The sequence below is a fragment of the Carlito syrichta genome, unplaced genomic scaffold (genome assembly GCF_000164805.1).
Source record: "Carlito syrichta isolate Samal-C Ts95f unplaced genomic scaffold, Tarsius_syrichta-2.0.1 Scaffold307480, whole genome shotgun sequence".
Classification (NCBI taxonomy): Eukaryota; Metazoa; Chordata; class Mammalia; order Primates; family Tarsiidae; genus Carlito; species Carlito syrichta.
Genome location: NW_007251576.1, coordinates 98,996 through 111,007, shown reverse-complemented (window position 1 = coordinate 111,007; position 12,012 = coordinate 98,996). Strand labels below are relative to the sequence as shown.

General features: G+C 41.1%; 1 protein-coding gene across 5 annotated transcripts; it reads left to right on the top strand.

The window, feature by feature from the left end:
* The first annotated feature begins 6,647 nt into the window (after window positions 1–6,647).
* LOC103266864 (keratin-associated protein 4-11-like) lies at window positions 6,648–7,373 on the top strand. Of its 5 annotated transcripts, none has more exons than XM_008064494.1 (2): window positions 6,648–6,700; window positions 6,929–7,373. In XM_008064494.1, exons 1-2 carry the CDS (start codon window positions 6,648–6,650, stop codon window positions 7,371–7,373), a joined length of 498 nt encoding a protein of 165 aa, XP_008062685.1. The 5 variants fall into 5 exon arrangements, with proteins under 5 accessions (XP_008062685.1, XP_008062683.1, XP_008062684.1 ...); XM_008064492.1 differs by having other exon boundaries at window positions 6,648–7,033; window positions 7,079–7,373; XM_008064493.1 differs by having other exon boundaries at window positions 6,648–7,117; window positions 7,238–7,373.
* The last annotated feature ends 4,639 nt before the right edge of the window (window positions 7,374–12,012 follow it).

Here is a 12,012-nt window from a genome sequence, read left to right as displayed (position 1 = left end):
GCCCTCCCTGTAATCTTTATTGCATTGTGGGTGTCTTCGTTAGTCATATAAAGTCCCTTGTAACCAGCCAGGGATTGGAGAAATTGACCCTTACCTGCAAAGCCCTCTTCTCATGTGGCATTCATTGTTGGCAGACAGTTCTGGGAAATGACAGACATAAATGCATTTGCTAACATATTTGGACTCAGACCCAGTGCATTTATTTTTCAATGAACACTGTCTTCATTCTAAGTGTACATGAATTGGGATGATCTCTAATTTTGTATCCATTTCCTAATAAACAGTTGTTTTCCTGATGTTGAAAACCTCTGATTTGTTAATGACTTGATTGTGTTTGTGTATGTGTGTGTGTATGTATTGTAAGACTTCACCTGTCACTTCACATCAAGGGCCATCTTTTTTCGAATGCAAAAGAGCATGTTTAAGGGTGTGGACTCTTGATTCCTGTTACCTGTTTGGAACTGAGACTCCACTGGGCATTTTTCCGGCATGGGGCAAACTGTTTTCACCTCTTCAGGCCTCATTTTCTCTGTCTGTGAACAGAGATAATACATGACGTTCTTCAAAGCTTTAAGAACATAATCCATGTAATATACTCATCACAGGGGCCGGCCCATAATGAATGCAATATAGGCTATAAATAAAGAAATTTGTATGGTTATTATTACTGAAACACTACCGTGGGCTAGAACAATATCTTTACAGAACAGCTAGAACATTTGCATAATTGTCTCACTGCCTTTTACAGCTCAAAATTAGTTTTGGTACATGCCTCAAATACCCGTTAACAACTCCGGTGAACTGAACATCATGAAGTCATCTAAATTTCACCTGACTATATTTCTACTTCCAGCATGTTCCATCATTGGTTGTGTAAGTTTCGAGTGTTCCACCTAGTTTTAGTGCTTTTCTCTTCTTCCTTCCTTCTTCCCTTCCTCCCCCCTTCCCTCTGTCCCTCTCTCCTCTTCTTCCCTCTTTTCTTTCCTTCTATCCTCCCTTCCTCCCACCCTCCCACCCTGCCTTCCTTTCTTCCCTTTTCCTTCCCTCCCTTCCACTCTCCTTCTTTTTCTCCCTCCTTCTTCCCTTCCTCTCTCCTTCCTGCCTTCCTACCTTCCTCTTTAAACATCAAACACGCTTTCAAATTACAAGGTACACCTTCTAAGGCACGTTTTCTAAAAATATATGACAACCATGACAACAAACATTTTTACTGATAGATTTTCAAAATCTTAGAACTTCTAGACTAAAACTCCTTCCTGATTTTAACTTCTAATGTCACTGAGGTTTCTTCAACTTCTTGATGGTTTCTCTCTCCCATTTTGGGCTATCATCTTCTTGCTCAGTATGAGTTAAGAGAATACAGGCAGGACATTTCTTTGAGACTCAGATTTCTCAACACCAAGCCTCAGGTAAGTAGGGTCTTACGGAGCTGTGGAGATGTGTTCACAATATGTACGATAGCACCATGTTTACATAAATGTAAGGGTTTATAAGGGTTGGTTCATAATCCAAAGTAGATTAAAAGCATTTTAAATTCAAAGTTTCTGCACATCGCAGTTTTATTTTGAGCAGTGTTATATTTCCAAATAACAAATGTAGCTAAGAGTTGATTGTTATTTCTGAAATTTTAAAAAGGGAAGTTTTAAATTGTCAAAACACATGAATAGAATTCAACATAAAGTGGACTTCCTCCCAATATAGATTTGGTGCTATATTCTTAGTATAGCATAGAGGTGCTTGAAGAACTTTCAGCTTCATCCTTTTTCACTTACACTAAATTGTTCTGCAGATGACAAACTTACCAGTTCTCTTTCCTTTTTTTCTTTCTCTATTTCCTTCTTCCTTCCTTCGTTTCTTTCTTTCTTTTTCTTTCTTTCATCAGGCTTCACTCTGACACTTGAGCTGGAGTGCAGTGGCATAATCATAGCTCGCCAGTGCCTTGACCTCCTGGGCTCAGGCGATCCTATTGTCTCAGCCTCCTGGGTAGCTGGTAGTACAGGCACACGCCATCACTCCAGTCTCAGCCTCCCAAAATGCTGGGGTTGGAGGCATGAGCCATCATGTCCTACCAGACTTGTGTTTTCACACACCAGAATTAACATATCTTTTATCCTCCCATGAGGTCTTCTTTGACAACTGCTAATTACAGGATGCAGGCCATGGTTTTAACATTTATTAGCTATGGGTAATTCAAAGAATGTAGGCTTTATATCATCTTTTGGTATTAAAGTATATGAGGCTTTATATTTCCTGATTTTACAGAAACTGGGCCATCGCAGGGAGATGGCACCTGCATATGGGTAGTAAAATAACTATTTGTTGTTCAGGAAATGCCACAGAGAAAGCCCAGAGCCCATGGCTCACTAGGGCAAGAGGTAGGTCCTTCAGGTCTGAGGGCCTGGGCAGTGAATTGGGTGAAGTATCCAGAGCGTGGGGTGCGGAACTTCTTAGGATTAGTACACACAAGCACTCAAGGGCAGTCATTGCCTGCAGGAAAGGTTGCAGTGCTCTGAAAGGTCAAAGGTGATCCCGGAGACATTGTGGTGGAGGAAACCAAAGCAGAGAGAAAGTGATGATGGGAAGTGTGACTGGGGTGATGAGTCTGCAGTCACTTCAGCTTTACGTAAGTGCACGGTGGGATGAGGTTGAAGATTGAGGCATTGATGAGTCTGCCCTTCACCCGGTTTTGATCGGTCATGCTAAATACATACATTTGGAATTGCTCAAGTTCTCCCAGGTAGTAAACATTAAGAAATAGTATTCCAGAAAAGTAGCAAGAGATGACTGTTTGGATTAAGAAAATAACTGAAACAAGAGTTTTAATTTTTAAATTTCCATTCACTCTCATTTTTAAATCTATTTTTTTAAGAATCTAGGGTACATGCCTAATTTTTTTTTGAGTGGAAGTCTCAATACGTCACCCAGGCTGGAGTGCGGTGGCACATTCACGGTCACCCCAGTGTCAAACTGCTGGGCTCCAGCAATCCTTCCGCCTCAGCCTTCCAAGTAGCCAGAACTACAGGTGTGTGCTACCACACCCGGCTAATTTTTTAAATTTTTAATTTATTGTAGAGGCGAGGTCTCACCATGTTGCCCAGGCTGGTCTCAAACCCACAGGTTCAGGCAATCCTCTTGCCTCGACTTCCCAAAGTGCTGGGATTACAAGCTTGAACCACAGTGCCCGTACATACATAAATATGATGCTAGTTATATTGCAAGATAGTGAGGCTTGGGCTTCTACTGAGCCCATCACTCAGGTGGTGAGCATGGGGTCCATGGCTAGTTTTCAAGCTTAACCTGTCCCAATAGGAGTGTCCCAATGTCTGCTGTTCCCGTCCTGTGCCTGCCTTGCACTATCTTATAACAAAACTGTCTGGCTAATAGGTAAGGAAGACAGTTCCTAGACGTTAACATCAACCTCTCAGTGATTAAACAAGCCAGTTCCCCCAATTGTTTCAGCTGCACTCACCTAAGTCAGAACTTGATGGAAGCTCAACAAACCCAGTAAGACTCACACCATGGCAGACTCAGCTAACGCATTCTTTCCAATGCCAGTTTCAGAGTCCAGCTAGGTGCAATTTACATTCTCACAGCAAGAAACCCAATATGCATATACTCTTTTGCCTCACAAATACTTGAAGTCACTAGCATATGGCCACAACCCAGTGTGTCAGGCTTGGACTTGATAACCATTAAGAGCAAGTTAATACATTGATGCTTGTGGTACTAGTGCATAACAAATCACTAGTGAAACAAATAGACTCAAATACATAAAAAAATTTAGTGTGTGAAAAAGTGGCATTTTAAATCAGTAGAAGAAAGATGTATTATTTGATCAATGATGTTAAGCTATGGTCATATCTGATTATAAAACATTTTAACCTCATTTTATATCTGTATGAATTCCTACCGGACCAAATGTTTAAAAATATGAAAGCTAAAACCTTGATGTTAAAAGAAAATATGGGACAATGTTTATTTAAAAGTGTAACTGGAAAGACTTTCCAAATTATGACACATACCTTGGAAGCCATCAAAGAAAATAATTTATAAATTGGACTGCATCAAAAGCAACACGAGTGCAAAAAAATTTTCTTTCTCATGTGATTTTGCAGAGAGGCAATGTGTGTAGTAGTGATGAAAATATGGACCAAGTACTGGGCTGGCTGGTATCAAATCGTGATTCCCCTACTTACTGGGTTTATCCTCCCTGTGCCTCAGTTTCTTCATCTGGAGGGAGGGGATTAGAATGAATTATAATTACCACAGTGAAATGTTGGGACTAGTCCATGAGCTAATATGTGTCATGCACTGCAACAATAGAAAAACATGTTCGTTTTTATGTTGTGATTTCCGCATCCAGAAAAGTGCTCAGCACACAACACTCAGAGTCTGCAGAAGAAAAGAAGTAACCAGAATTCCATACCCCAGTGTGTTTTTATTTGCTTAGTTTCCTGAGGGAGAACAAACAGAATTAGTGCATAATTGGATCAAATATCCCATTCTCATCTTTTGATGTAAATGTCTCTTCCTTATCTTTTTATGGCTTCTTTTTAGGCTCTTGGTTTTTAGGCATAACTTATCCTCTATGATTTATTTATTTTTTAAATTTTTAAATTATTAAAAAATTATTAATAATTTAAAATTTTACCTACCTAAGGAGGTAGGGTGGGGCATTAATTATATACACTGAAGGTTACTGAATATGTAAACCAACAGTTCAAATGACATGTGTTTTACAACTTTTAGGAAGAACTTATCTTATGCCTCTATTTTCAATTGGTTTCAAGTCTCCACTGGCTCTTTCTTTGAGAGATATTATTATTTAATAAATCAGCTTATATTTAATCATAAAGATAATAAATTACCTTTTTTTTTTTTTTAGAAAGCAGGAATTATTGAGAGGACAGAAAATCTCCCACAGTGAGAGGGGACCCAAGGGGGTTGCCCAATTTATCTTTTTTTATCCTCCTTCCCAACACCTGATGTTGAGAGTTCATCTCCACCCAGCCTTTAACCAGTATCTCTCCCCCAGGAGTGCTCTGGCATTTCTAAAGGCAGACCAGACGTTAAAATAAATGACAGATAACATATGTGTCACCTTACATTCCTGCCTGAAGACTTTTCACAGCTCCGTGTCATTTCATACAGGATTGGAGGCTGCCCGTGTTCTCTCCCACATTCTATCAACCTCAGCTTGTTCTCATTACTTCTCAAAGGACCTTCCAATGTACCTCTTTCATCGTCATAAGCCGGACTGTTGCCCATCTCCATTCTGGGCTCCTTCCTTTGAATTCCCTTTCTCTCTACCCATTTAACTGGTACGTATTCTCAGAGGTCAGTGTGGGCCCCTTGGAAGTCATAACAAAATTTTCATTCATTAAACAGACATCTCCTTAATCAGGAAGTCATTCTATTACAGGCTCTGGTACACAAAGAGCGATAAGGCATAGTCCCTGCACTAACAGAGTTAGTATTCTAGAAGGAGCTAATAGACAAATGCATTTCTGATCGTGAGATTTTAAGGCCCATGCATATGTAAGGCACAACAGAAGTGCAGTGGAGGAAGGACTTGGGTTTGTGTGGGGCCAAGGAAGATACTGGAGGAAAATGGCATTTAAACTCAGCAGTATCAGACAAGCAAAAGAATGCTGAGTTCACAAGAGAGCACCCCGCTCCTCAGGCAGAGAGAATTTCATGAAGTCATTTTTCCTTTCCTTGCATTTTTTCCCCCCTGAATGCCTGTGGCACTTAAACAGACTCCTCTGTGTGAGAACATGTAAAATAAGGAATATCTCTTTCATATTCTCCTCAATGCTTCTAAAAGAAAAATTTTAGACATAAGTGATACTATAAAAACTGCTAGATTTTTAAGCTTAGAATGTATTAACAATATTTTAATAAAATGTCAATAAAACATAACTATGACATATTTTGATATTTCAAAAGGCAGAGTAAAACTGTCATCCAAATAACTCTGCCTCAGCCTAGGGGACATTTCTAAAGATTGACACAGGCCAATTCTAGATGACTCTTTGCTCCTAAAAACACTGAGTCGCCACAAACTATTTCATGGTGCACCAGGGTGCTGAGAATTATACAGCTTGTAATAGCCTAGGAATTTTGTTATTTCAATGACCACCCAGAAAACACACAATGAATCATGAATTTTCTCACTTCTCACACTCAGAAAGGGAAGGTTACTTTCTTTTTCCTCTTAACATTCCATCTGACTGACACATACATTTCTGCATAGGGATCTAACCCCCATCAGCTCTCCCAAAATCATGCCAAGGTTACCAACAGACAAGAGAGGGACCCTTCCATGTCAAATGATGCCCAGGGTCTGAAGTCATGTGACACTGAAACCAAGGGAAGCAAAACAAGAGGTGACTCGTGGGAACACCAGGGTACCTGAGAAAAGGAAAGCAATTATTTTCTATATGTTGGGAGTTTTTGTTGAAAAAACACAATGATACCATTTCTTAATTGCATTTGTATCATATAAACAAAAACAAGGAAAGAGTCTTGCCATAATCAAAAGACCCCTCAGTTGAGTATAAAAGGGGACATGTGTCAAGGAGACACTCAAACTCAAGAAACTTACTCTCCTGGACACGCGACCAGAACCTCCACCCTCTGACACCATGTGCAACTCCTGTTGTGGCTGCGTCTGCTCTGACCAGGGCTGTGGCCAGGAGACCTGTTGCAGGACCACCTGCTGCCGCCCCAGCTGCTGCATCTCCAGCTGCTGCAGGCCCCAGTGCTGCCAGTCCACCTGCTGCCGCCCTTCCTGCTGCATCTCTAGCTGCTGCCGCCCCAGCTGCTGCCAGAATATCTGCTGCGGGACCCCGTGCTGTCGCCCCAGCTGCTGCGTGTCCAGCTGCTGCAGGCCCCGTTGCTGCCAGTCCACCTGCTGCCGTCCTTCCTGCTGCATCTCTAGCTGCTGCCGCCCCAGCTGCTGCCAGACCACCTGCTGCAGGACCCAGTGCTGCCGCCCTAGCTGCTGCATGTCTAGCTGCTGCAGACCCCAGTGCTGCCAGTCCGTGTGCTGCCAGCCTACCTGCTGCCGCCCCAGCTGCTGCATCTCCAGCTGCTGCAGACCCCAGTGCTGCCAGTCCATGTGCTGCCAGCCCACCTGCTGTCGCCCCAGCTGCTGTATCTCCAGCTGTTGCAGGCCCCAGTGCTGCCAGTCCACCTGCTGCCGGCCCACCTGCTCCTTCCCCAGCTGCTGCAGCTCCAGCTGCTGCCGCCCCTGCTGCTGCCTGCGCCCAGTCTGTGGCCGCGTTTCCTGCCACACCACTTGCTACCGCCCAACCTGTGTCATCTCCACCTGCCCCCGCCCCATGTGCTGCGCCTCCTCCTGCTGCTGAGCCCTTTACCTGAACTCACCGTCTCCCCTTCAATTCACTCATCCCAGAAGCAGACTTTGTGTCCCTCACAGATGACTCAGAAGAGGCTATTTCTACTAACTGTGTGTCCATATCTTGGCCTTAGTTCGACTCTCCCTTTTGTTGGCTGTTTCCCCATGTTGATCCAAGTATAAAATTATACAATATTCATAGCAAGAAAGTAATAGATTTACCCCAATGACACATCCTAGTTTGTGATACCTGCGGTTCTCCTGTTCCAAACATGGAAATTCCTGCAGTGCCTGTGGGGGCAAGGATGTCTTGCTCTCAGATCTGAAAGACTGTTGGCTCCATCCTCTATTTAATTTTACAAAGATGTTTCTGTATCTTATCTTCACTGCTTCTGAATAAAGCTTCACTTTCCTGGCATTGAAATACAATTTTCCTGTGTCTGTTGCCTTGTAATAATTATTTTCAGTTACTGGAAATTATATACCAAACACAATTCAGTCAAGCTTTCTTATTCCTGCTTTCACCTTCGAAAAATCCCAACATGGTAGTGACTTAAAAATATAAAATAGAAATAGGGACAATACATAGATGTTTCTGAAAGCACTGAAGAACAATAAAATTTTTTAGATGACTTTTGTAGGGGTATGGAGAAACAAACATTATATCCCACAGCAAATCTGTCTTCAATTTTTGAAAGCACATCTTCTTTTCAGTCCCACTCCTCTCTGATTCGCTTCAGACTCCCATTCTTTTTCTCTCTTCCTTTCTTTCTTTCTCCCCTTCCCCATTTTATTGTTCTACCCCTGTCTCTTTTCTTCCATTCTTCCCAAACTAGAGTCTACTTCTTAGAACTTTTCTATCTCTCATGTAATTCAATAGATCACACTCTCTACTTAATTTCATCTCCATCCATTAGCAACAAAATAATCATCTTTTGGAAAAGCCAGACTTCTGAGAAGTTGGAAGATAGCAGAAAGTGTCAAATCCTGAAATTTTAATATCTCTCTACCTTAACGACTACTCTGAGATGTGTATTTAATAACAATGGTCTACAGGTGCTTTTTCAACAAATACTATGAGAAATGAAGTAACTGGTAAGAAACCGATTAATGAACTAGCTTGGTTTTTAGGTAAACCCAGAATATTCCCAATTTTCTGCAAACTCCATCTTAGTGGATAAAGATTTAAAAAATAAATTTTTCATTCATACTGGTAAAAGTAGGACACACCTTTAGGAAATGTTGTACTAAATGCATATTCTAAGAGGTGCAGGGCTAATAAGTAACACAGTGACATTGAATCATGGAAGTCTCTAACTTCCATAAATTCTACTACATGAGCAGTACCTTGAAATGTAGAGGGGCCTTATTCCTCCACCTCCCTCACAGCACAGAACTCCTGATGGATAAGAGGTGGTATGTGAAAATTACCTGAACCTTCAGTTGGTCTCAGCATACAAAATGTTTTTCAGTGCTGTGAGACAGTCTATAGTCTTTGGGGTCATGGAGAAGAGATATCTGAGGATAAGACATCTACACTCTGAGCTGTGGAACCTTCCAAGGCTTGTAAGTTGAAAAAGGAGGAACAACCACCACAGGAGACTTGAGATGAGTCACCAGAGCTATAAGACAACAACTAGTAGAATTAGAGGTCTGCAATCCAGAGGCAGGAGAGCTGTGGCTACTTAAAGAACTAAAGGACAGAATTTCACTCCCTGTTGTGACAAAGTGGCATCTCAACAAGGATAACTATGACAACCGGACAAAATTAAGGAAAACAGTTGCTCGTAAGCATCAGGCACCTACAGACCTATGTAGGCAGGAATGAGAACCATGGTCTCAGAAGAAAATGAAAACCTTTCAAGTGGAAGTTAAAATCACCTCAAGCCTCTACAGTTTTTTATATATTATTTACAGTTTTTTATATGTTATTTATGGCACTTGAAACTAAATTATCAAGCTTGCCAGAAAAAAAGAGACCAAATGAATAAACTCAAGAAGAAAAGACAATCGAAACAGAATCAAAGATGATGCATCCATAGGTGTTAACACTCATGTGAGAATAATTAGAACTAATGTGCTTAAAATAATAAACAAAAATGTGAATTTCATTAGAGAAGTAGATTTTTTTTTTTTTGTCTGAGTTGGAGTCTCACTCTGTCGCCCAGATTGGAGTGCAGTGGCCGATCCCGGCCACCGCAGCCTCGACCTGCTGGGCTCCGGCGATCCTTCCGCCTCAGCCTTCCAAGTAGCCGGAATTACAGGCATGCGCTACCACGCCCGACTGATTTTTTTATTTATTGTAGAGATGAGGTCTCGCTGCCCAGGCGGGTCTCGAACCCGCGGGCTTGGGCAATCCACTCACCTCAGCTTCCCAAAGGCGCAGGATTATAGGCTGAGCCACCGAGCCCGGCTGAGAAGTAGATTTTTAAAAAAATAAAGTCCAGTGAATATTCTAAAATGGAAACCCTCAAAAACTGAAATTAATAATTCATAAATGGTTTAACGCAGATCAGATAGAGGGGAGGAAGAGCAAATTGGAAGTAGAAAATATCCACACTGAAGTGCAGAGAGAAGAAAAGTTTAAAAATGCAGAAAATAGCATAAGACTCATGTGGAACATAGCGAAAAGGTTGAACATACATGTAAATGTGAGTTCCAGAAAGAGACGAGAAAGAATAGTCTAGATGTTATAAACAGATACTGGAGGGCAATTTGTCAGAAGTGATGACAGACTTCAAATCACAGATTCCAGAATGTCTTTGAACCCCAACCAGAGTGAATAAAAATAAAACATTTAAACGCATCATGGATAGTTGTTGAAAACCAAAGATTGGCTGGGCACTATGGCTCATGCCTATAATCTAAGCAATTTGGAAAGTTGAGGTAGGGGACTACTTGAGCCCATAGTTGGAGACCAGCCATGACAACACAGCAAGACCTCATATCTACAGGTCATATATTTCATAGTCCCAGCTATTTGGGAAGCTGAGGTGAAAGGATCACCTGACCCTAGGAGACTGAGGCTGAAGACAGCCAGGATTGTACCACTGCACTTCAGCCGGGACAACAGAGTGTGACACTTACTGACTCAAAAAAAAGAAAAGAAAAGAGAAAGAAAGAAAGAAAGAAAGTAAGAAAGAAAGAAAACCAAAGATAAAGATAAATCATGTAAGCAGCAAGAAACTGATATAGCATGAAAATTCTTCAAAAAATTAAAAATAGAACTACTATATCAAATCCAACAATCTCACTTTTGTGCATATATTTGAAAGAAACAAAATCAGTATCTTGAAGGATATTTGTGCTCCCATTTTATTGCAGCATTACGCAAATAGCCCAGATATAGATTCAACATAAGTGTTCATTCATGGACGAATGGATAAAGAAATTATGGTATATATACAAAGAAAATGGAATATCTCAGCTGTAAAAAGAAAGAAAATTCTGCTATCTATGACAACATGGATGAACCTAGGGGACACTATGCCAGTGAAACAAGCCAGTCAGAGAAAGAAAACTACCACACAATGTCACTTAGTTTCCTTAAATCTGAGACATTTCCTTAGCCTGTCTTTTTTTTTTTTTCATTTTGAAAAAGCTATTTACTTTTTTCCAAATATTATTCCAAATATGTGTTTTACAGGCAAGGGTCAATCTGAATCAGAAACATTCTATAGAAGCAAACCATTTTTACAGACATTGAGAATAATTCTAACAGAAGATAAAGCTTACATTTATCTAGATGTGGCTACGTTCCACAGAAAATTTCAGCATCCAAAGTGCTGAGACAAAATGACTGTGGCTCTTCTAACCACATGAAATATTGACAATCTTCCCTTATAGCCTACTCTTAATTGTTAGTTGAGGTGCCAAATAGACGGCATTCTGACCTTTAGAAGTAGGGCTCCGCTGGACAAGGTGGGGAAGTCAAGCATCAGAATGAATTCAACTTTAGAAGAACAAACTGGCTTTGACCCCAGTCAAACCCAAATTCCAGCCAGTGGCCCATCAGAGATAAATACAAGTTGTACTATCACATTTACAAGGCTATGCCACTTAACACAATTAAGACCCATTCAATTCAAATTAAAGCTAAGGATAATCCCTTCACTAGTTTTGTCTTCAACATATCCCATTTTTATGAAGGCGCCATGTCATAGCTCAACTCATAGTGGGGGAAGTTCCCAGAAGGAGCCATCCTAAATGATCTGTCCAACCCTTTCTTTACCCTGCCCTCCCACTTCCCACCTTATCAGAGAGATAGGGTTTCTGCCACTGTCTCGTGGAAATTAGTTCAAAATGACAACAGAGAAAGCTCATTCCATGAGCAGTGTTTGGCTTTAAGCCAAAGGGACAAACCCCTGCCCCCCAAAAAAGAATAACAATGAATTCCATACTACCTCTTCTACACCTTGGGAGATCTGCATCTAAAAGCTCCCAACAATGACCAGCACAGGGCGCTGATACTATGTTACTAGAGAAGGAGATACACATAGTTTTAATAAAACCCTCATGCACAGTTAAACATGATCAAAAGCCTGGAGACTGCTAAAAGGAGTCATGAGTACAGGAGGCTGCAGAGTAGAGTTCAGGTGTGTCCTTTCTTACAGCCAGTCACTGCTGGGAAATAATAGGCAGATGTGACC